The sequence below is a fragment of the Trachurus japonicus genome, chromosome 9, assembly GCF_045865225.1.
Source record: "Trachurus japonicus isolate A0001 chromosome 9, Traja_1.0".
NCBI classification, from domain to species: Eukaryota; Metazoa; Chordata; class Actinopteri; order Carangiformes; family Carangidae; genus Trachurus; species Trachurus japonicus.
In genome coordinates, this window is record NC_140915.1 from 16482615 (window position 1) to 16507839 (window position 25225).

The window sequence follows — 25225 nt, forward strand, 5'->3', positions numbered from 1 at the left end:
TCATAGAAAAGTGAAATTCACTTTGACTTTGGACAGTTTGAACCAGTTTAGAGACTCAAATGAGATGTAAAGCAGTGATTCATTGATTCATTGATACTGAAAACAATGGTTGGCTGCGCCCTACGTGAATGACAGCACACTGAAATGTTCAAAGCTATTTTTATTACAACACCATTGCATCAGAGAAAAATGTGTAACAGTGTGATGTTAAGTGACACAAACAATGAAAATATTGCACATTTGAAATGCAAAGCACTTCCTTTAAGTGCCTTCCTTAGAAGAAATGGTATGAAACATTAAAATGCATATTTAAAAGATTAATCAGATCTAAATAATTGCAGCAGGGACCACTGATCCATTGTAAAGCTGTGTGGAGAATATGAATTTACAATCTGAATTTAAATGAGCGTGGGAAATGATTATTAGCTACAGAAGTGTGAACCTGTTGGAAACATGTCTGGACAAGCAGTGTGTAAAGAGTTAAAGTTTGCAAACTTTGTTATTGGTTTCATTGATGAATATTAATTGGCTGTAAGACATTGTAATAACATTGTGACCAATATAAAAAAAAATTATACAGTGGCCAGTCAAATGCCACATCATTATTTATTAAACTATTGCTCATCCAAAACATTTGACAGTGGACTCCACTTCCCCTTGTCCTCCAATACACCGACCTCAGATCAGCTCATCAATTTATTGGAAGAATATACTGTATTGGGAATTATGATTTTGAAGTTTATTTAATTCATTGATGTGACATACTATTTAAAATGCTGACCAAAAAAATCACAAATTTGTAATGAAAAGAAGCAAAATGATGAAAAAATCCTGTAACAAAGCAAATAATTCAATAAAATGAAAATTCATTAACTTATCCATAGAAATGTTACACTATTTGACTCTCAGGTTTTATATATTTTGTTTTTTTATATACTGGCACCTTGACAGAGATATAAAATAATATAATTTAAATACATTAAACAGTATTCCCTCTGTTGTTCATGTTTATATTTTACATATTTAAAGGAAAAAATAAAGAAATTATATTGGTATTTCGACATAGACATACAATAATACTCTCGTGGTCAGTTCTCAGAGCTGACCATCATTTTTTAATGATGACAACACTGGGTAACATCTGTTCTCATGACATAAGTAAAGTGTTTATCAACAGTGGAGCCCGAAGAGCTTAACATAATAATTTAATGCGGTGGGCGTGGCCACGGCTGAGTGAGGTTACGTAATAAAGAAGCAAAAGCGTGATCACGCTGGGGGAAACGTCGCGGCCAACGGTACAACTGAGTCAGAGACGCATCAGGAAATCAGCTGAACATTGTGTTTCCGTCCGACCTGCACATTTTTCACATAGCATTAGTAACAGTAGAGAGTCGACTCGCAGACGGACCGTGTCCTCCTACCCCCGTCTTTAGATGGCAGTCCGCGGCCGAGCGACGAGCACCGACAACCGGGGAGAATGTTAAAGAGGGAGACGCTGATGATGATGATGTGCTCCACCACGGAAAACAACGCGGAGATAGTTCCGACATGTAAGCGGATTCTGTTCTTTTTATACTGCGAGTAACGTAGTTCTGTTGTTGTCATCGCAACCGTTGGTTACCAGGCAGCGGTTGTTAACGCGACCGTTAAAGAAAAAAGAAAAAAAAAAAAAGAACGTTAACCTCTGGAGAGTAACGTTAAAAAAAATGTCCGACCGACGGAGAGCAGGTGGCGACGCCTGTGCTGAGCTGTCAAGCGTCGGCGAGGGGATGAGTGTTGTGTCTGCCTCTGCCGCTGAGTTCACCGTGTCTCTTCCTCCTCTCCCAGCCTCCGACCCCGCGCTCATCCTGGAGCTCAAGACCAGGCGTCCTCCGTCCTTGGTGGGCCGCGCCGGATGCGAGACGTGGAGCGTGGACTTCTCCCCGGACGGAGCCTGGTTCGCCTGGTCGATGGGACACGGCATCGTCTGGGTGGTCGCCTGGCCCCTGGACTCCGAGTAGGTTTAACCACTTTACCTGGACATTTAATCCAGACATGAGGCGTTCAGGTGTCCCTCGTACATTCTGGTTCATGGAAGAAAAAAAAGGCGGATGTCCTCATGTTGTTTTTGCCCGATGATCGATTAACAGATGAAGTAGGTTTAACTTAAGTTACCAGTAAGTTGCATGTTTATTTGTGAGGATCCGCAGCTGTGCTTTAGAGCAGAGGTCCACATTTAAAACCAGTACAACATACATTTACAATCATGACATGAATAAGACAAGACAAGTCAATAAAAACGTACATCAAATATTTACAGTATGAATCATCATCCTAAATCAAAGAGCATAATACCCTCCAATGCACAGTGATTATAAGGCTCAGCAGGACATTTGGACATTTAATCCAAGCAAGCAGGCATGAGGCCTTCAGGTGTCCCTCGTACATTCTGGTTTATGGAAAAGCAAGGCAAACTATTGTTTTGTTATTGCCCGATAATCGAATAACAAATAAAATTTGTTTAACTTAGCTGTTTAACCCAGGCAAGCAGGCATGAGGCGTTTAGGTGTCCCTTGTTACATTCTGGTATATGACAGTGGAGGAAAAACGAGGCGGATGTCCTCAGAGAGAACTATTGTTTTGTTTTTGCCTGATAATCAATTATATAATGAAGTAGTTTGACTTATCTGTAGGCTACATTTAATCCATGCATGATGCGTTCAGGTGTTCTTTGTACATGCTGCTGTCAGTCTGGCACATGACCGTAGAGGAGGACACAAGGTGGCTGCAGCTACAGCTTCAAAGAACAGTTACTTTTATTGTCTGATTACTGATTAACTAAAGATTACTCGGTTTACTACACATGACAAAGATAAGCAGTCAGCCCTGCACCTCCACAAGCTGAAACCTGTTTGTGTTTCATTTTTTTCTTGAAAATCGACTAAAAATTATAGATTGAAAGTTTCTTTTTGATAAACTAATTGATTCATCGCCCTTGTTTCAGCTCTAGACAGAACAAAGATGAATTTATGATTGACTTTACTATTTAAAGTCAAGTGAAAACAAATTATGACCATAATTGATTTGCATAAATTGTTAAGAACATAATATGACATTGGTAAAATAATTTAAACTATAAAGATTAAAGGTCACTCACATAATTGTTTAGTTTGCCCAAGACACAGTGATAAAAACCATGAGGGTAAATCAGGTCAAAAGTCATTGCGCAACAGAGACAGACTTTGGAAAGGAGATATTTTGAAATAATAATAATAATAAAAAAAACATTGTCTGGAATGAAATGAAACTGGGCAACAACTCTGTTGTGAAATAAAGAATTTCATTACAGTGAGCGGGGAGGGAGATATAAATATCTGTTATGTTATTTCTCAATGTCATCGCTGTTTTTCGATATTCTGTTTATATTTATTCATACAATTATTTATTTTTTAACCTTATAACCTAATACTGAGCACGGTGGGTTTCCGTACCATACGCTCTGTGCTTTAAAACAAGGACCCTGAACAGGCTCAGTCAAATCTAAAGATGATAGCTCTTGTGCGATCAAAGACTGAGTGAGTGAGGAGTCTCATAAACATTGAACGCCACCTTCTGATCGAGGATATTGATCATGTTTGATTCATTTGGGCCGGTATCTTGGTTTGATAGCCATCCTCAGTGTTTACACATCATCAGCCCACGATGGAAGAAGTGAAAGCTGGAAAAGTAAACAGTGTGGAGGCAGCAGAGCCAATAACCATCGACTCTTTTATATCTAAATTACAACAGGAAAAAATCTTCCGGACTTTCCCTGTCATTATAATCTCACTTTCAGGGTTGTTTACATCTGGCACAGTTGTGATTGTGACATTTCCAACAGCACTTAAATGCAGCATCATTTAATCTCCCATATCCAGTCTCTCACTGCCTGCACTTGGTGTTCCCCTCTTCCCTCTCTCTCTCTCTCTCTCCCCCACAGAGACAGTCAGAACGGAGACACGGACCGAGGAGACAAGAGCTTCAGCTGTGGTCACCCAGTGTGGGGCCTCGCCTTCGGGCCCCGGCCCCCGAAATCAGCCGCGGTGCCACGTCCGACTAAGAGATCGTCGTCGAACAACAGCCTGCTCCTGGCCACGGGCTTGGAGAACGGCGTGATCAAAATCTGGAACGTCCTAACAGGTGAGGTCTTAACATCCCCGCCTCCACCGTCTGAGTTCATCTGTGCTGCGTTCAGGAACATCAAGTCTGACTTTAACATCGCTCTAACACACCTCCAGGCATCGCCGTGTTCGACCTCCACGGACACGAAGGAGTCGTAAGGGACCTGGTCTTCCCTCAGAACGGGACGCTCACACTCGTATCGTCTTCCCGAGACAAGACCTTGAGGATCTGGGACCTGGCGCACAAAGGTGTGTGTTATTAACACACGATACACAAACGACAGTCACTCAAGAAAACGTTTCACCTCCTCTTCCTCGCTTATACAACTCTATAGTGTTTACTTACCACAGTTTATTTCTGTTTAGAGGTGTGTTTAATGTTTAATTTTATCTCTTAAACTGTGACATAACTAGTAGTTTATGATAGATATGCAAACAAGTTTATCATGTGTTATTGATTTTCAGCCTTTCATGCAGCTATTGATTTGATTTGAGATAACAGAATGAGCTCAGAGGTTTATTTAGTTTGTCATCACCAGGCTGTTGTGGAGAAACGCTCATTGGTACGTACGGTGGCCCTGAAGGCTCAAAGCACTGAAACTTGACATGCAAAAACACAAATGCGCAGAAAACAACTTCCATCAGTTTGACAACACGTGTGCTTCACAACTCGCAACACAACAGAAGTGTTTCAAAATAGGGCTAATAATGCTAAGCTAACGATATGTATTTACAATAATATACACATTATGTGATTTTGACATTTTAATAAACCAATCAAATGGCAGATTCCATCACTTATGTATTGTTGTGTGTGTTTTTGCAGCTCATTATAACAAATTCAAATTGATTAAAACAGAAGTGAGTGGTCCGGTCGTTTTCGCTAATGCTGCGTTCCAGGCAGGCTTTTGAAATCGTAAATTACAGCTTCAAGTCACAACTTACGACTTTGTAGCGTTCCGGGCAACCCACTCGTGTTTTTCCGACCTGTTTTACCGGTGAAAGTCACTATAACGGCCACTCGTAACTTCCGACCGGTGAACTCGTACCAGATCGAACTGGTACCACTTCACGGTCGGAAAAATACGAGTTTCCTTGAACGCACCATAACAGTCCTCGTCCCTACGTCGCCACATTCACGGCGTTCCTTGGCTGCACACACAGCCCTGCATGCCATTCTCTCTCCTCATTGGATAAAAACTGTAGGATACGATAAATGTTTTCTCTTCGGCTCAGAGCAGAGCAGAGGGACTGACAGACCCGTGTTTCAGACCAAACACTCTATGTAAGTGATTGCTGTCGGAAGATATAACTATTTAAGACTTATATTAACACAAATATATCACTTACTTCTGCTTTAAGTTGTTTTCTGAATTTGTAGCATGTTTGTGTTGAGTCCTCTGGGCCACCGTACAATATATCGGAGGACACTGTCATTCATGACTTTACAAAAAAAAAGAAAAAGTTATAACCTGATAATTTAACACTGGGTTCCAGCTATAGATTATATGTCACAATTTTACAGCTCAGCTCAAGTTGTCAGATGTCGGAGTGTCCTTGAACGCCTCTGTAGCTCAGCCAAGATAGAAAAACATGAAGGTGTGAAATGTTCACCCACTGATCAAGTTTCAACTCTCCTCTCATCTCGTCCTGCGGTCGCCAGGAATGTTGGCAATCGATCATGTTATACTTGGACCGATCAAAGAGAACGTGAATCCAAGTTTTTTTTTCCCTCCTCCTCTTTTTTCTTCTTCTTCTTCATCTCTGTGTATTTGTCACGTCGCCTCTGTGTTTTATCACTGTGCAGCCGAACCTCCTGTTCCAGTGTGAGAAGGTTAAAGTAAACAAATGTTCCTGTTAACACTCATGGGACTCACATCCTCCTCCGCCGCCGCCACCGCTCCAGGAACTGTTATTCGCTGATGCTCCGTTGTCGTCTCTCCCTTTTTCATTTGTTTTCTTTTTTTGTTTTGTTTTCTGTCGACAGGTAAAACCGTCCAGGTGCTTTCGGGTCACAAAGACTGGATCAGCTGCTGCTGCGTGTCGTCCGACTGCAGCATGATCGCGTCCGTCGGGAGATTCGACAGGGTGAGTGAATTTACTGTAAAAGTTACACAAGCCGGACATTTCACATCACACGCACACACACACACAGCTCCAGTAAATCCTCCTGCATGGAGTTTAATCTCATTCTCTGCTTCAATTTGAGAAATATCCTCCAGTTCTGTATCAAATCAGTTAAATTTTTCCCACCATATTTTATACTCAGCATCTCCTGACTCTGCATAATCTTGAAAATTTAATTTTGAAGTATTTTAAGATACGAGAGGAGAGGACTTTATTGCCCTGGTGGGAAATTTGAGCAGTAGTAAAAAAGACAACGCATACATCCATTCATAAAAAAATACAATACAACAGTAGCCAGCTGGCTCAGTTCGATTGCACGTGCCCATTTACATCATAAAAAAAAAACAGAACAGATACACATTTACAGTATCTGATCTTTTACTTGTGTAAATAAATATTCATGGAGAGTTGCAGCTGCTACAAACTCCTGATCAGAAGCTGCTTGAGGTTTTAGAAGACATGTATCTACATTAACATTTACAGTTATTCAATGGCTTTTGCAGAGAAGGTTCAGTTCGTTAATTTAGTTTTACAGCTTTGGACGACGGTTGTTACCTCGGGGTTGAGCTGTTGGTGCGTTAGGTTCAGTCTGTTGCACACAGTCACACCTGAAGCCGCCTGCTGCATGTCTCAGCCCGTCCTGTTTACATTCACACAGCTCAAACTTCACCGTAAATCAGATCACTTTTTCAGATCATTTTTTTTTTCTACCTCTGCACTTGGTCCTCCTGTCTGTAAAAAAACAAAAAAAACAACAACTATATTTTAAAGGGATAATTCGACATTTTGGCAAATTGGCCCATTGCCTTAATCCCTATAGTTTTAGCAGTAGGTTCGTTACCTTTAATTGTCGGTGCAAGCTATTTTTAGAACGGCGGAGCAGAGCCGCGAGCTGCTCAGAGCTACGCTACGGAGGCTAATGGGATTTCTTGGTTTCCCTCATCAAACTCATCAAATACACAATCCAACAACTCCAAAACGCTCTGGTGGACAAGTTGTGGCCTGCACATTCACCACGCTATGAGATAATAACAGAACATTACGAGATGGAGTTGTTTTAGAGGCAAATGCAGAGACTGTTTGCCGAAAAACTGCCCGAAATGGGAACACGCATCAGCTGTTTTGCATGAATTTACCTTCGAAAACAACTCGTAACGTTCCATTATCTCATAGCGTGGTGAATGTGCAAGTCACAACTTGTCCACCAGAGCGTTTTGGAGTTGTTGGATTGTGGATTGCAGCTCTGCTCTGCCGTTCTAAAAACAGCTTGCACCGACAATTAAAGGTAACAAACCTACTCGTAAAATTATAGGGATTATGGCAATGGGGCAATTTGCCAAAATGTTTAACTATCCCCTTAAATGGGTGAAAAAAATAATCTGTGCTTTGTACAGATGGTGTGTCTGTGGAGTCTACGCTCATACACGTTCATCAGGAACCTGACGGGAGGAACGCGCAAAACCCTGTACCTGATGTCCTCCTGCAGCTTCTCTCCAGACGGGGCGCTGCTCGCTACCGCCGCCTTCAGCGGCTCCAGCTGGTGGATCGACCTCTGGGACCCGTACACGGCAGAGAAACTGGCCACTCTGGTGTAAGTTAGTTTAACATGGGCAGTAAAATGCATCTCAGACAACTGGGAATCGAACGCATCATTATCTGATGAGCTGCCTGAAACTATGACCTGGTTTCCCACATCTTGTCCGACCTGGTTCTGTGTCTCGCTCTTCTTTACCGTTTTGTCTATTAAACATTTAAGACTTGAACAGTGTTTCTCTTCTTCTCCACAGCGACTACTTTGAGGACTACGGGCAAAACCAGATTTCTTCGTTACAGTTCTCTCCCAACGGTTTACACCTGGCCATCGTGACGGACGACAGGTGAGCGCTTCATCACATCTTCACGTCAGATGTTTCCTGCACCGGACAAAATGATTTCAGGCAGATGATGATAATGTCTTTGTCATTGTTGTCGTTGTCTGCAGAGCTCTTCGGATCTGGGAGCCGGGGAAGACGGGGATGGTGATGCAGACGAAGCTCGACCGAGACTCCAACGGACTCTGCTGCAACTACCATCCACTAGGGGGCGTGGTCGCCACAGGGTAAAAAAAAAAAATCAATCTCATATATATAGAAAGATGGTTTTAAAATGTTTCACAAGTTGCAGTGATAGTACATTTTAAAAGAAAGAAAGAGTCCAAAATGTTCCTGCTGTAAATATAAAATCCAAATCTGTGCTGTCATTCCATGTAAAATATTTGCAGCACAAACTGACACTTTGGTTTTTGATTGGCAGCGTGTGGTGGTGGTGGTGGGGGGGGCGTGCGTCAATCTGACAACATCCACAGCCCACACAGACACGCACATTGTGTCTTTCATTCAGCTGCTTTTTTTTTCTTTTCTTTTCTTCTCAAATCAGTGGCTAAAATATTCCCAAGTGTTTACAATACACATTTGACCCATTTTCAACACGTCAAACTCCTTTTGATGTTGTTTAACTGACAAATTGTTTTCAAATGTTGGCTCAACTGTCTCACATGCAAACATTTCAGTCTTTAGATTTTTTTTTTTTTTTTTTGCATGTTTTCATGTTTTGTATGTTTTTTTTTAGAGCCTTAAAGGTATAATGTGTAGGAATTACCCACATCTAGCGGTGCGGTTGCATATCTGAACGTATTCTTGATGTTGCATTCACGTGCAATCGGGCAGAAGTCAGACAGACAACAGACGCTGCATGTAACAGGATAAACAAGTGTCTATGTAAACAAGTGGTCCAAAACAATACAGGCGTGACAATATGTTGTCATGGTAATGTCGTATTGTTTACCGGACCCATGTTTTACCGTCTTTCTCTGGTCAAGTAAAATGACATCCTGTTGGTTTGCCGACGGCCATCTGCCTGACTGCACCTGAATGCAACATCAGTGCCTCCATCCTTCCTCACACTACACAGTGGTGACAGTTTTAACAGGCGCTACCTGGAAAACTTTCTCCCCGAGCGACAGCTCCGGTGAGTTTCCGTGGTTACCTACAGTCACGCTGCCACTCAACGTAAAAAAAAAAATGGCGATGCAACATGGCGGCCTCGGTTCGGTGCGTCGCCCACTTATGTATTTGTAACGACTTGTAACAACTCATTCTAAGGTACGAGAAAGCTTTTGTATGCGGGTGTGATTCGACTTCAGTGAAATACGTGTTTATGAAAGCAATATTTGATTTTTGCTAATAAAAAGCCAAATAAACTGGGGCTGTAACATAAAGCTCAGCTCTCAGCCTGTGATTAAACTCCAACACTAACTGCATGTCGTCCTCCTCCTCCTCTTCCTCCTCCTCTGCATCAGAACCAGAGACGGCCACGTGCGGTTCTGGCGGGCGCCCAGGACGGTGCCCAGCCTGTGCCACCTGTGCCGATCCATCCTGCGCGATTCGGTGTCCACGCACCAGATGGAGCCGCTGCCCCTCCCCAAGAGGATCCTGGAGTACCTCACCTACAGAAACATCCCCGAACGCCTCAAGACGTGTCCGTCCTCAGAGGAAGAGGAGTGGGAAGGTTAAATATGAACATTTAACAAAAATAACAAACTAAAAAACAAACAATGCAACTGGCAATTACAGCAAGTGATTGTTCTACACTGACTCATGATAAAAAAACAACAACTGCCTTTTGTCTGTTGATTTAACGAGAAGCTTCCTCAGCTCGATTTATCACAGGAAGCTCCTCAACGTCATCACAACACTTCTGCACTAAAGGATTATTTTATTTACTGCACTACCACTTACAAGACGACGCATAAACTCACGTGCTTACCGGACTTGAATGTCACAATTTTATACTTATACTTAAATTAATTTATTGTGTAAATATCATGTATATGCATTTCTAATTTTTGTTTATCATCATGGAAACAGCACACGCACTACCACTGTAACAGCACATTGTTAATTGTTAATATATATAAAGATGTAAACTGGACTTATAGGAAATAGTTTTATTAAACAGATGCAAACATTTACATGGTCATGGTCTGGTTATTCTTACACAGAGGATTCATCAGTGATCAATAAGTGCCCAAGTGACAGATTTTTTTGTTTTTTCTTTTGGTGCTGGAGCTACAAAATAAACTGGCGTCCATTTTGCATGCAACATGGGAGTGACTCAGATCGCTGCTAGCATCTGTGTGTGAGACATCTGCAGCGCTGTACGTTCAGTCTGTGGAGCAGTGAGCACCTCAGGACATCTGTCTTCTCCACAAAATAAAAAACAAACCAACTGGTTGTGGTTTCACAGATTTTCCTGGCATCACTGCACATTCTCCAGCAAAATGTTTCAAAAGGTTTAAATCTTAGGCAGCAGGGTGGTAAAGTAGAAAAATAAGTCGATAAGAGACCGATATTACTTTTAAAAGGAGTAATACAGATTTCTGATTTAAGCTCTGGATGCTCAGGTTTTTTAATTTTCAAATCTGGATCCTGTTTGCAGACAGATTTAGTTTGAGCCGTTTCTGTATCTACGAGGCTTCGCTGACCACCAGGTCTCTCACTGCCTGGAAAGCTGCGACCATGGAGCTCAGCTGGATCTTCTCGTTGGTTCCCGAGGCGAGCCGGTGTCTGAGGAGACGACGACAACGTGATCAGATCAAAAACATCTGGATGGAAGCCTTCGTGTTATTAAAGGGGATAGTTCATTTCACATTTTGGCAAATTGTGCCCATTGCCATAATCCCTATAGTCATAGCAGTAGGTTCGTTACCTTTATTTGTCAGTGCAAGCTATTTTTAGAACGGCGGAGCAGAGCCGCGAGCTGCTCAGAGCTACGCTACGGAGGCTCATGGGATTTCTTGGTTTCCCTCATCAAACTCATCAAATACACAATCCAACAACTCCAAAACGCTCTGGTGGACAAATTGTGACCTGCACATTCACCACGCTATGAGATAATAACAGAACGTTACCAGACAGAGTTGTTTTCGAGGTAAATTCATGCAAAACCGCTGATGCGCGTTGCCGTCGGGGGCAGCTTCTCAGCCAGCAGTCTCTGCATTTGCCTCTAAAACAACTCTGTCTCATAACGTTCTGTTATTATCTCATAGCGTGGTGAATGTGCAGGTCACAACTTGTCCACCAGAGCGTTTTGGAGTTGTTGGATTGTGTATTTGATGAGTTTGATGAGGGAAACCAAGAAATACCATTAGCCTCCGTAGCGTAGCTCTGAGCAGCTCGCGGCTCTGCTCCGCCGTTCTAAAAATAGCTTGCACCGACAATTAAAGGTAACGAATCTACTGCTATGACTATAGGGATTAAGGCAATGGGCCAATTTGCCAAAATGTTGAACTATCCCTTTAATATGTGAGCATTTGCATTTACTTGTTTGTATTTTGTACGTTTGTAGTTGAGAGTACGGAAGCCCTGAGTGTCCATACGTTAATATATTCTATCTCCAGAGATTACAATAATACAACAATAATTTTCTTAAGATCATGAGAAAAGAAACTTTGCTCGCCTGAGATAACATAATTAATTAGGTGGTGGTCAGCAATCCCTCGGTCCTCATCCAGTATCCATGGAGACACCCAGGGCCTCAAACCTGGTCAGCTATGTAGTTGACAACAACATGAGGCTGAGGCCTCCCTAACCTCTCCTGAGATGACACACACTTGTTTCTATACTGAGGCATAAATCTCCTTCAGGCCTTCGCTGAAGAGATAAATGATGAACTGATCAATATTTTCCAGCTCCTCTGACATTGCTTCATTTACTTATCTCAGGATTTCCAATAAATTATGTCGCTACCTCAGGAAAACAAAGTGTAGTTTTCTTTGACATCATAAGGGAAATTATCCCGTTATCTCAGGTAAATAGAGGAAATAACATTTATGAATGTATGTATGTGTAAAGTCATCTCACTTACTCGATGTCGGCCAACTTGATGAGCAGACCGATCCGGATTTCTGGAGGAAAGTCCACTGGAAGAGAGAGAGAGAAAAAAGATATTAATACGTATATGGAAGAATAAAAGATGGACAGATCTCGGTCGATTGTTAAATAAAGTGAAACCAGAACAAAACCTGCAGAACTATGTGACTCAAAATAACATGTGTTGACACAAATCTGGTTGTTTCTCCTGCAAGACATGTTCAAGTTACCTGTGGGCCAAGTAACACAAACACAAACACACCCACACATCTCACGCTGGTTATTAGTACACTGAAGCCCCTGCAACAAAATGACCTGCAACCGCTGAAGCCACAACAACGAGAAGCCTGAAGCCTCCGATGGGATTTAACACAGCGCAGCGAGTGGAGCACAGACTTACAACAACAAACGCTCAGGTGATCGTTGTTAAAGAGGAAAACATAATTCATTCTGGTTAATACACACAAAAAAAAATATTGGTGCACTATAATAAGTGCACATTATTAAGCATTAGTTAAGCATTAAATACTGAATTAATCATTTATAACACATGAATACTCATTAGTATGTAGTTTATAAACACAGTTAAATATGTTTTACTCATCACTGATAACCACTAACTGTATTTATAAACTACATACTAGTGAGTATTTATGCATTATAAATGAAGAATTCAGTATTTATTAATGCTTAACCAATGCTTAAAGGGATAGTTCACCCTAGAATGATATTTCGCTCATTATCTACTCACCCTCATGTTGACTAAGGGCTGGAAGAATTTTCAGAGTCCACCGTCCCTTCTCTGAGTTACAGGGGGTCTTGGCGTAGCAGTGCATTTCAATGCAACGGTTGCAAAGGGACACCAGAGCTCTTCGTAAAAAAACACACACAAAAAAACATCCAAATACCTCCATGATGCTCGTATGTAATGTCCGTCTTGTGCTGAAGCCCCAAATTGCGTAATTGTCCCGAAAAAAATTAAATAAGTCCACATTCCAAGCATGTTTGTAGCATTAGCTCCTAGTGTCTGTTGTCCGGCTCTCCCGCTGCCAGCGCGCATGCGCAAGGTTCTGGCTCGTACAAATACGGCTCAGCAAAGAAATGCAGCTCGTCCTCGACATCAAAATCTTCAGCCATGGCTAAAATATGTTTTAAGAGGCCAAAATTGCACGAAAAAGTGTTGTCCCGGTGCAAGGCAGGCTATTACGGACTGCTTCTAGTCCTTCGCCGGGGTAAACAAGGAAGCGAGTCGGTCTCAGTGCGAACCTTGCGCATGCGCGCTGACAGCGGAAGAGCGACAACAGACACTAGGAGCTAATGCTACAAACATGCTTGGAATGTGGACTTATTTAATTTTTTTCGGGACAATTACGCAATTTGGGGCTTCAGCACAAGACGGACATTACATACGAGCATCATGGAGGTATTTGGATGTTTTTTTGTGTGTGTTTTTTTATGAAGAGCTCTGGTGTCCCTTTGCAACCGTTGCATTGAAATGCACTGCTACGCCAAGACCCCCTGTAACTCAGAGAAGGGACGGTGGACTCTGAAAATTCTTCCAGCCCTTAGTCAATATGAGGGTGAGTAGATAATGAGCGAAATATCATTCTAGGTTGAACTATCCCTTTAATAGTGGGTACTTATTATAAAGTGTTACCTAAATATTTCTATTTATTTATTATTATATATTTTGACTTTACCCCTGTGTATGAGCAGATGAACCTCAGTGAGGATGTCGTGCAGGGCCAAACCTTTCAGAGTCTTCAGCTGAAGGATTTCTGTGACGAGGCGTTAAAGAGCTCAACTCGAGTTAGAGAGGAAATACAATCCAGAAATTTAAACAGGAAACAAGATACAAATTATATTTTCTGCAGTTATTTGCCATTTAAATAAAAAATATCTTTTTTAATTTAGCAAAAATCCTGTTTCTCTTCACCTGACGAAGTAGTACAGCGAATAAAAACCGACTTCAGAGTGTTTAGTGTTTGTGAACCACATGTGGAAGAGACATAAAGAGATGTATTATTGTAGAGTAAAGCTGAAGTGAAGGATACGTTTATACGCGGAGGTGAAGTCTTTGTTGAGAGACCAGTCGAGGATGTTGGCGATGTCGGAGCGCAGCGGGTGACCCGTGCAGGTGTAAACCGTGTCCTCTGTGACCTTCCCGTACGCCATGCTGGTGCTCTGAGACCACAGAGGGGGAAGAGAGTGAGTCCAGTTCACCCTCACACAACGACAATTATGACGATGATGATGCATAATAACACATCTAATGTCTTGGATTTTTAATTTAAAGTTTCAACATGTTGGATTTTGGTCGTACCTGCAGTATGTTGAGTGATCTTCTCATGTCGCCTGATGATAAAGTCACGATGGCCTTCATCCCGTCTGGAGTGATGTCAATGCTGTCACAAAAAGAAAGAGGTTTAAAGTGACAATATGTGTATTATATTTAAATTATTAATCCCAATATTCAAACATTACTAAGATCTCAGCGCACAGCAGCATTATGAAACATCCTCTGCCACAGATTGCAGACTAGAGATGTCACCATTACTTGTTTGCACAATTAATCGCGGTATTAAATGCCATAATTAATTAATTAATCATAAACATTCCTCAATACAATACCGTCACTTTCCAAAAGAAGATAATGTCGGAACCGTATCGGCAGATCAGCGCACAGAAACGAAAAAAGGCTCATATTAATGTGGATGAATCTACGTTACCCACACTTGTTAATGGCTCCATTTTCGATAAATCGTTTTGTCTTTATCATTATTTTGATATTATTATTAGTGGTGGAAATGCTGGGTGAGTATGTAGTGTAAAAACACTTTGCTTTCCAAAACTCCTCGTTGTCCCTTTAAACATTTGGTATAGATGATAATCACTTAAATAATTCAAATATTTTCTATTAACAATTGGTCCTATATTTATAGATTCTTAAAATATTTTGTGTATATAGGTAGTAATGTAATGATATTTTGACTTTATTTGATTTTTACACATTCATAGTGTAGTGAAATTAACTAATTAATTAATGCATAATAATTGTAATACCGTGATTATTTCTCTGACTATAATCGTACCGAAAAAATCTATAATCTGCAATAATTGCTGTTGCGGACACAAACATACGGTACCTCTCCTGCTGGACCACGTGCTCCAGCCGGGGGATCATCTGGTCCGGGGACAGCGGGCCGAAGCGAAACCTGGTGCAGCGAGACTGTAGCGCCGGGATGATCTTGGACAGGTAGTTACAGATCATACAGAAACGAGTGTTTTCTGTGAACTTCTCAATCACTGAGACAAAGAGAATGAGACAGAGAAACAAATGTGATTAAAATATGTGAACAATACACAAGCTAATAAAATTTTTAAAAAGCGACCAGTTATAGAATAAACATAATGTAAAATTGCAATTTAAGCACTTTGATCTTTCTAGATGAGTTTGTTACTTCTCTACGAAACTAAATATATCTGTAAATATCTATTTAAAGGCATAATTTATAAAGTGATCTGACAGAAATGAAAATAAATTAAATTCAAACAGCTCAAGCTTGAATAAAGTTAATGTTAATGGTGAGTAATAATCTGAAGAAATGTAATTAATTAAATTAATTTTGCAGCTCTCACTAAGTTTGCCACAAACTGCCTAAAGGTTTTTCGACCTCTCGTCGCTGCAGCAGCTGAATTCAAAGACAAAATGTTCCAGTGCGACTCGATTAATCGTGAATTAAAAGCAGATTTTCAAATAGGTTTGGGGTTTTTTTTTATTTAAGATGAATATCAGGGTGTAAGTACATGTAGGAGCAGATAGATGTAATTCACCAGCAGCCAAATCGTCTGGCTGCTCAACGAGCCGTGTGACTCACAGTGGGCGATGCCCGGCCGAACAGATGGCTTACCTCGCCGCAATGCATTCTGGGCATCCTGGGTCATGGCATCGGCCTCGTCCAGTATCACCAACTTGAAGCCCTTCCTGGAGGACAAAATGGCAGCAGGTTAAAGAATAAATAAATAAATAAATAAATACATACATACATACATACATAAAATCACTCTCCTTGTAGATTAAAGGATCATTTGATAGAAAATAAAATCTTATTCTTGCACAGTGATGCGAGTTGTGGTTGTACTTAAAAAAAAAATCTTACTTGAAGATGGTCCGCGTGCTGGCAAAACTCAGGATGGGACCTCGTACAACATCAATTCCTCTGTCGTCAGACGCATTCAGCTACAAACAACAAATCGGATGTCAATATCACAACGGTACCAAATATTTCCTCCCTAACGCTCTGAGGATTTCAGCGATAACAAAAAACAAAACAAAAAAAGGGACAAGAAATCCGCAAACTGCAGGGGCTCCCTATGATTTGTTTTTAAATTTCTTTAGCAGGCAACGTTTAAACGTTTTCGACCCCAAGATCTTCCTCGGGCCGTTTGGCAGCACAGTGCTTCTCAACACAGGGTGGCAATCGGGTGAAATAGCAACAACTGTTGAACATGCAGACAGGGGGGGAAAAAAGGAGTAGCACACAAAAACATTTTTAGCAACTCATCACATTATCAAAAGAAAACATTAAAGGCATACTTCACCCAAAATCGATAATTCACCAATTTTCTACTCTCCGTCATGCCAAGGAAGGGTTTGGAGACTTTCTGGGTCATCAAAACGCTTTAGGAGTTCCAGGGGGGGTCCGGCTGGCAACGGATTTTCACATAATGGCGGTGGATAGAATTCACTTTTGAATTGTCCAAAACACACACATTATTATTATAACATTATACGAAAATCCAGCCGGACCCCCCTGGAAATCCAAAAGCGTTTTGATAACTCAGAAAAGTTCTCCAAACCCTTCCTTGGCATGACGGAGAGTAGATAATTGGTGAATTATCGATTTTGGGTGAAGTATCCCTTTAAGACATTACAACAATTTTAATCTAAAGTAGAAATTATTTTTTTAAAAAGGCCATAATAAGGCAAAATCCTCCAGGCAGACCCAGAGAGAAAGTGGTGGCTGTAACGTACCTCCAGCACCATGGAGTTGAACTCTCTGTCCTTGTACAGCTGCCTGGCGCAGGCCAGGATGGTGGAGGTCTTTCCTGTTCCCGGGGGGCCGTAGAACAAGAGGTGGGGGAGTTTGTCATCGTTGATAAACCTCTGGACTGAGGAGGTGAAGAACAAAACAGTTGAGTGGAAAAAAATTAGCAATCTGAGTATGACACAGAACTTTTTAAATTGTACTGGTTATTTCAAAATCATTAAGGATGAAAAAGTCAAATAAGTGTTTTTAATACAAGTAAATTATAAATAAAGTTTTAAAACAACTGCAGTCAACAAGGAAGACAGGTGTTTTAGGCGTGAGGAGGATTATTATAACCATCCTGACAGTTCACATAAATACTTACTGGTGCCGAGAATATCTTTGTGTGAGATCAGATCATCAAGTTTCTGTGGTCTGTATTTTTCAACCCTGGTGAATGGAGCACAAATTCATCATCAATCAATATGTTGTTATCAATAATTAATTCTTCCTATACTGCCATCTTCAACTTTTGCATTTTGCCTGTACCTCTTGCACTAAACTAAGCTGATGCAATGTGTTGTTTTGATGATTATTGTTATTCATTTTAGTGATGTTTTACTGCTCTCTGCCTCTTCTATATCATGTTTTAGCTGTTATGGAAATGGATTAGCAACTTTTGAACCGATCCTCTGTATACTTTTTCATTAAAAATAAACGTTTTTACGCACTGATTTGGATATATGCAATTTTATATTACCTATTGATACACATTTTAAATCGTTAGGTGTCACTTTTCAATTTGCATCTGCATTTGCATTTATATTAGATGCGATATTAACGTATACCGATTTACAGCAGATGTTTTACTACATTTGTGACAGTTCAGTTCAGTTCAAGCAATGGCAACAAACAATTCTGGGTTTATTGATTAGCCAAATTCAAAGGAAACTCATGCACATTCATTTCACAACCATATAGGCTTTAATAAGTTATCTATAAACACTATGACTGTCTGTTTTAGTTCATAATATAGGTAAATAAAGCGACATAGTTCAGCTAGCTGTTAGCTTGTGCACATAGTAAACATGTTAGCGAGCTAGCACTAGCGATTTTTAAACCTCTCTGCGATTAAATAACGACTTTAAACTCACCATGGTAAGTTCCTAGTCTGTGTCGGCGCTTTACCCGTTGAAGCCATGTCACTTGTTCGCTGTGTATTTTGCTACAAGTTTAGTTAATCACAAAAAATATCCAGGCACATCCACTCTCTGCTGCCTTTGCTGCCGTGTTTGGCGCGCTGCACTCCGAAAACGTGCGTCGAACGTCATGACGTACAACCAATCGGGTGGCTCCGTTGGCTCCGATGGGCGGGGTCTTTGGTGACACGAAGCTCCACTGTAAAAAGAGAAATGTGTGTCATGAAAACTGTGAAAGGTGAAGATGTGAAGCTTTTCTGCTGTAAAAAAAAAAATGTCCGTACAGCGCTTTTTTATTCACTCTGTAAATACATTTAATATAAAAGTGTAATAATAACTATACATTTACTATAAATAGTTGATAGTTTGCTTTTCAGTTTTTGCTTTGTTTTGTATTTGTCCTCTTTTGTGGTGTTGATTGTTTGTATGTTGCTGCCACCTGATTATTTGTATTTTCATTTCCTTAAAAAGAGAAGAAAAGAAAAAAGAAAGTAGAAAATTATGAGAAAAAAGACAACAAAAACAGTTTTCTCCCTCCCTCCCTCTCTCTCTCTCTCTCTCTCTTTCTCCCGGTCAGTCTTTTCAGCTGGACTGGATCCGATGCTGTCTGAAGTCTCTGCAGGTGACACAGAGAAAATGTCATAAAAATTTCCCACCAGTGTCCCCCCCTGCTTCATGTGAGATGACACTGCTGTGTACAGTTCAGACCCCCTCCTGCTATAAGATCCTTCCCACCAGCTTCTTCTTAAAGAGACCCACAATTAACAATTTAGACATAAACTCGTGTCAGATTTTTTGTTGTTTTTAAATAAATAATGGCATTTGTGATTTTATGCCATTCATGTCCTCTTACTTCACTTCACTAGCTATACTTGAACATGACCTGTTTTTAATTTAACTTCCTATGTGAAAGTCATGTTAACCTTAATCAAAGGCCCTCATAGCAGAGTTTGTTAACTTTCATTAATCCTGTCAAGTGTCTGATTGAAACCTTTACACAAACCTTTTCTCCATTGTATGAGTTATACCCTGTGATGTCCACAAAACAGTCCTGCAAAGACAAATATCAACAACACTTGAGTGGATGTATCTGCATATTTTTTTCAGAGAAACTGCACGGTCTATATTTGGAGCCCACCCATTGGGTAACTGTCTGTAAAGAGGAGTCAGCCTTTAGCCCCATGGGTCAAACCACTGTTGTGCCTGACAGAGTTGAAAATAGCATCATGTGCATTACACTTAACTTCCATGCACATCAAGTAACAAAACTTTATGCCCCACCTTGAATTTCTCCTGCAGATTTAATGTTTAACAACTGCAACAACGTACATGTTTAAGATAGTTTGGGCCTAATTTTAGTTCGTATCTCGTATCTCATATCCCTCAGATCGAGATAATAAAAAAAGACCAACATTTTTGTGCTTTTTGTTATGTAAAATGAACACAAATATATCATTGTATTGCACTAAAAACTGACAGATTTCCATATGACTGACTGTACATTTTAACTGAATCATCTATTGAATTATGTAATAGGCCTATATACATATAATAGTAGCCTAATTAACCACCTGAGTCACTTGGCCTTCAACTGATTAGCTTTTATTAGTTCTATAAATCTAAGTGTAATGGATTCTGTATCAATAGTTGTTTCTTTAATATCATTATCCGACAGTGTTTATTTCAAGTGAACATAAAGTTTACATGCAATAGCCTATGTTTGTGTAAGACTGAGTGTAATGGGTAGACTGGGCTTTTGCAGTGTGGGTTTCAGGGGCATGTGTAGTGTAGAAATCACACACACATCCATCTTTTCCCCAAATACATGAAAAGTACTAGTTGCTTCTTTAATATCGCCATCGTACAGTGTTTTTTCAAGTGAACATTAAGTTTGCATGCAATTTTAACATGTAGCCTGTAGGACTGAGTGCAATGGATACACTGCATGGGCTGCAGGTGCATGTGTATAGTGGCCATACATAGTAGGTGTGTGTAGAAATCACACAAACATAGCCTACACACCCATGAAAAGTGTTGTTTCTTTTATTAATATTATTCCCTCATCCAGGCCTGGAGGAGACTGCTGGACAAAAAAAAACAAAAAACACCACCACCACTTGTGCACTTTTCTCTCTCTCTTTTTTTTTTTTTTGAGGCCGCAGATCTCGCGAGAACAGAGCTCCTCGATCGCAGCAGCAGCGGTGCCAGGGCGATGCGATGCTGTTGCTGTTGCTGTGGGTTTGATTGACAGGAAACATGTCGGTGTGGTGGGAGCGAACCGGGATGCAGCTGCTGCTACCACGGGAGACAGGGAGTACCTGCATCCGATCCACACATCAGCACCTTTAAAAAAAAAAAAAAAAAAAAAAAAATACACCACCACCAACCACCACCTTCACCACCACCACCAGGCTTCTCCCCTCTCTCTCTGATCCGTCCGCTTATGATGCGCTGAACTGCTTTTTCCTTTTTCTTTTTTTTTTTTTTGTTGCCTCCTCTTTTCTTTTAACATCCATTTGAAACGCAAAGAGGGACAACCCCACCACCAATGGATGTTTTGGCAAACCGTGTAGAGAGAGTCCCGCTCGGTATCTTCTTCTTCATCATCTCGTGTTTGATTTAGCCCCTAGAAGCAGAGGGAGAGAGAGAGAGACACCTTGATGAAACAGCAGGAACTAACGAGGACTGTTGTTGCAATGGAGTCGACTCTCTCACGGCTCAAAGCCCGTCTCTAAACCTTCAACATCTTTTCTTTCTTTTCATGGCGTTTTGCAGGTTGCTCCGCTCCGTGGGCTTCTCCTACCACGTTTCTCCTCTGAATTGACAACCACTTCTGTTTCGCTCTCTCTTTTTTTTTCTATCTTCTTCCTCCGTTTTTTTGTTTTTTTTATTTTTTATTTTATTTTATTTTTTCTTGAAGTGCAAAAAAGGAGGGGGAAAACAACGACCACTGCTCGCCAAACTATGAACGAGGAGATGACAAAAAGCGAGGAGCAGCATCTTAGTTTGCAGAAAGCCTTGCAGCAGTGCGAGTTGGTGCAAAATATGATAGACATAAGCATTTCTAGTTTGGAGGGTTTACGGACCAAATGTGCCACATCCAACGACTTGACACAAAAAGAGATACGAACGCTGGAGGTAAGCAGCCTTTCAGCCTTTGAATCACTCAATTTCTCCTGTGCATCTCCATCTAAATCGATACGGAGGGCTGTCACCGTCTGTTATGCATTTCTAGGCCACTGTGCATATATATATATTTATATTTTCACCCACTGTGCCTTTATTTTTCCCACCCTCCCCTCAACCACAACCTGGTTTTCTGCTTTCATTGCATTAATATGCAAAATATCTCTGCTAAATCCCCCCACTGCTATCTGTTTTCTTTTCTTTTTTTTCCATTTTGTGCAGTGCAATAAATCAAGAGGCTATACGGGGCTGCAGTGGGCTGTTATAGACTTGCGCATTCTGCAGGTGGCGGGGAGAGAAGGTGGCTCTTCTCCATCAGAATAATATCTGAGGCAGCCGAGGCCTATAGGCAGCCCGTGTTTACAATCCACTACCAATATACGCCAGTCTGCGCATCTGGTGCTCGCAGCAGCAGCAGCAGCAGCAGCAGCGCATCCATCCATCCATCCATCCATCCATCCATCCAGGCGGCCCCCTTGCATGGCGTTATGCAAGGAGGCGAGCAGATTATACTGAAAATTGTTACCAAATATCATTATCCGTTTAATTGGCCCGTGGGGTATTCCGTAATTTGCGTTACGTAATGGCCATAATATCCCCGGGTGTTGTGTGTTGTGTGTTTGAGATATAGCCTATACTAGTATCATCAGACTGTCCGTTTGGAGACCACTCAAACCAGTCAAACAGCCAGTGACAGGCATGCAAGGCTGCTCTTATACAGGGCATTAAAAAAAAAAAGACATAAAAGTGCGATAAGGTCAGTGAAAACTCAACCACTGAGCATGGCAGACACAGCACAGCGTTAAGGGCCTGTAAGAATGTTATGGTGATGCCTCAGGAGATTAAAACAAATACCATTAAAGTGCGATAAGGTCGCCATAAACTCACCACTGAGTAGATCTCTGTGTATACCATCAACACACTTTCAGTCCCACTGGGAATATAATTGAGATATTACATAAACAACACCATAAAGAAAGAAAATTCACTTGTGAGCACTTCACACTATAATCCCAACCCCACAGGAATATGAGAATAATATATCCCACGCTGCTGTGTTATCAAAGATATAAATAGGATATACAGTGATATTTTTCAGCGCTTTGTGTCTGAGCCTTTAAGTGAAGTTTGAAAGTGTTGCACAGACATTGGACAGGAATGTAAATCCAGAGAGTAGAGAGAGAGATAGAGAGAGAGAGGACTAATATTAAGTAATGTGCTGCCAGCAATGAGCAGGCTACAACAGTGTCAAGATAAATGCTCACTATGTTCCCTGGATTCCTTGCAAAGCATTGTGGGTATACCAGGTTATTTGTCATCGAAGCTTCACAAAGGTATTCTTTTTTACATTTCAACATACTAATATTAGCAGGACGGATCTCTGAGATTGGTTTAATTTGAATGCTTTCATTTTTATTTTCAAGAACATACAGTACATGAGCATTGAGCAAGAGAGTTTCTACCAAATTTCTACCACAAACCGAGCTGCGCTGCGTGGTTTCAGGACAGTGCTAAAATACTTTTAGTGGTTAAAGGAGGTCAGATAAGAGGAGGATATTGTATCTTTTCTTTTTGCCTTGGGTAGTGTAGTCTGTAGACTTCTTTTATTTTTGGAGAGGCAGGGGAGCATTTAAAAATCAAAAAAAGACATTTTAGCTTTACTTTGCCATAATGCAGAGGACAAGAGTCCTGTCTGTGTGGGACAGGGTTTTAAACTCTAAATGATGCTCATTAGAAGTTTCGTTAAAGTTATGGCAATAAGACGAATATGAACTTTTGCATTTGCATCCTGGACGTTTGCTGTTAGAGGACCTGGTCATGATCGTCTAGTGTGGAGTGTTTTGCTGAGACAGTGTTGCTGTTTGTGTCATTTGTTCTGTCGGACCGGTTCTGGGTGATGGTGATGTTAAAAAAACAGGTTTCTGCAGACCGCAGAGGGCAGTAATGCAAGTAGCCTAGCAAATGTTCCCACTAAAGAGAGGAGCGTGTAAACAGTGCAGGTTCCAAAACACTCATAAATAATAAATGTGTTTACCTGATCCGTTGAATTGAATGCAGAAAACACAATGCATTAGGGATCTTAAATAAGTTAAACCACAACGGTGGAACATCTGGCTTCACTCTGTATTGTGCTTTCCAACATTAACTTCACTTCTCACATAATGTAGCCTATAGGTCTATATCGTCATGGCTTCAGTTGTGAGTTTTGTTTTTCCTGTACATTCAACAACACAAAAAGTTGTCCAAGTGAATCCAAACAGTGTCTAATAGAAGACTCAATGTCTCTGTCAAATATTATTTATAGTGTAGTCTACATTATACAGTTATTAGCCTGTTCATAACTCCAGAGCTCAACATGTCGCATGTCAAAGTTATTGTTGCTCAAAGAAAATCAAACACAGAAGTCATTTCTGGCATTAAGATGAACACAAGTCTATCACTCACTTGAGTTTCGCTCAAAGCCAAATGTTTTCCTAAGGTGTTCGTATCGTCACATGGTCAACACCTTTGAAAAATATTTGTCTCTTTGGCGTCATTCCATACACTAGCTAGTTTCTATATGAGTTCAATTTAATGTACTAACTAGCTAGTTGCTTTATTGGCTCCATTCAATGCACTATATAAAACTAGATGTTGTATTAGCTCCATCTGCGACTATAAAGTCAAACTCACAACCATTTCATGCACTAGCTAGCCGCCATATTGACTCCACTACATTCACTAACTAGCTGCTGTTTTGGCTCCAATTCATTCACTATAGCTAACCGAAATAGCAGCTAGTTAGTGAATATTCACTCTTTGTTTTTGTTTTTTTTAGAAATATGTTTATTGATTTTCAATGAAGAGAAAAATGAAAAAAGAAAATACATATAAAATGAAGAGAAAAAATTAGTAGAGGAAAAAGAGAAGAGACAGAGAGAAAAAAGAAAAAAGTAAAGAACACAGCACATCAAGCACAACAATATTTCATGGTCATAAAATGAGTACTATAGATAGAATATAAAAGCAAAAAAATAATAATAATAATAGTAAAATAAATAGGTCAGTAGACATATACATCATCATACTCTTGTTTGCACTGCAAGGTTTTGTACAATAGCCAGTGTCTATGGGCTCACATTTTTAAGGTAGTTCAGGTCCCATGTTTTATCAAACGTATCCCCTCTATCTTCAATATTCACTCTTTGTTGATGCTTTATCAGTGCTGTGTATCTGTTTATGCTGAAAACAGATGTCAAACCATGTTGACAATGATATAATTGAATGTAACGCAGTTATAGTCTAAATTGTATGTCAAATTTTACATCTAGCTATGTCACAAATTATGTTTCATCAGTGGTTTTTCACTGTCTCTCTTTATAGAAGAAACTAAAAACACAAATTTATATCTCTATCTCTATATTAATATTAACTTATTGGCCACGCTGCAGCACTTTTGAAAATAAACTTGTGTGAAAACCAGAAACAAATATACAAGTTGTTTTATGTGCTACTAGGACATTCACAGTGCTTAAAAATACAGTAATTAGCCACATTTTTATCACACTATCCCCACCAGACAAAGTGATAGAAACACCAACATGAATTCAGGTCAGAGTGAGATATTTTGGTATAGGCATGTACTGTTGTGGGCT

The 25225-nt window shown here is 40.4% G+C and overlaps 3 protein-coding genes across 7 annotated transcripts in view; 2 read left to right on the forward strand and 1 right to left on the reverse strand.

Moving 5' to 3' along the window:
* Positions 1-1302: 1302 nt before the first annotated feature.
* wsb2 (WD repeat and SOCS box containing 2) lies at positions 1303-10278 on the forward strand. The gene is made up of 9 exons (XM_085786258.1): positions 1303-1550; positions 1828-1996; positions 3959-4158; positions 4257-4388; positions 6127-6227; positions 7661-7857; positions 8054-8143; positions 8248-8364; positions 9604-10278. The coding sequence occupies exons 1-9, from the start codon at positions 1478-1480 to the stop codon at positions 9815-9817; spliced, it is 1293 nt and encodes a 430-aa protein (XP_085642384.1). The 5' UTR covers positions 1303-1477; the 3' UTR covers positions 9818-10278.
* rfc5 (replication factor C (activator 1) 5) lies at positions 10237-18512 on the reverse strand. The gene is made up of 11 exons (XM_085786259.1): positions 18360-18512; positions 17591-17655; positions 17211-17347; positions 16336-16415; positions 16087-16160; positions 15322-15481; positions 14499-14580; positions 14230-14359; positions 13876-13953; positions 12171-12225; positions 10237-10870 (listed from the first exon to the last, which is right to left on the reverse strand). The coding sequence occupies exons 1-11, from the start codon at positions 18404-18406 to the stop codon at positions 10771-10773; spliced, it is 1008 nt and encodes a 335-aa protein (XP_085642385.1). The 5' UTR covers positions 18407-18512; the 3' UTR covers positions 10237-10770.
* Positions 18513-20623: 2111 nt separating this feature from the next.
* Positions 20624-25225, forward strand: part of ksr2 (kinase suppressor of ras 2) — a 118611-nt gene continuing 114009 nt past the window's right edge. For 3 of the 5 annotated variants that reach the window (XM_085786269.1, XM_085786270.1, XM_085786272.1), the window contains exon 1: positions 21291-21542. In XM_085786269.1, coding sequence (XP_085642395.1) covers positions 21369-21542 — 174 coding nt within the window. In that variant the 5' untranslated portion in view covers positions 21291-21368. Of the gene's footprint in view, positions 21543-25225 lie in introns of all 5 variants that reach the window. The other 2 variants (XM_085786271.1, XM_085786273.1) reach the window with 2 other exon arrangements.

Coding starts and splice junctions, on each gene's coding strand:
- rfc5 (XM_085786259.1), bottom strand. CDS start 18,406: ATGGCTTCAACGGGTAAAGCGCCGACACAGACTAGGAACTTACCATG. Junction 14,581..15,321: donor CACGTGGTCCAGCAGGAGAG/GTACCGTATGTT, acceptor TTTTTGTGACAG/CATTGACATCACTCCAGACG. Junction 10,871..12,170: donor ATCAAGTTGGCCGACATCGA/GTAAGTGAGATG, acceptor TCGTCTCCTCAG/ACACCGGCTCGCCTCGGGAA.
- wsb2 (XM_085786258.1), top strand. CDS start 1,478: ATGTTAAAGAGGGAGACGCTGATGATGATGATGTGCTCCACCACGGAA. Junction 1,551..1,827: donor CGCGGAGATAGTTCCGACAT/GTAAGCGGATTC, acceptor CTCCTCTCCCAG/CCTCCGACCCCGCGCTCATC. Junction 6,228..7,660: donor CCGTCGGGAGATTCGACAGG/GTGAGTGAATTT, acceptor TGCTTTGTACAG/ATGGTGTGTCTGTGGAGTCT.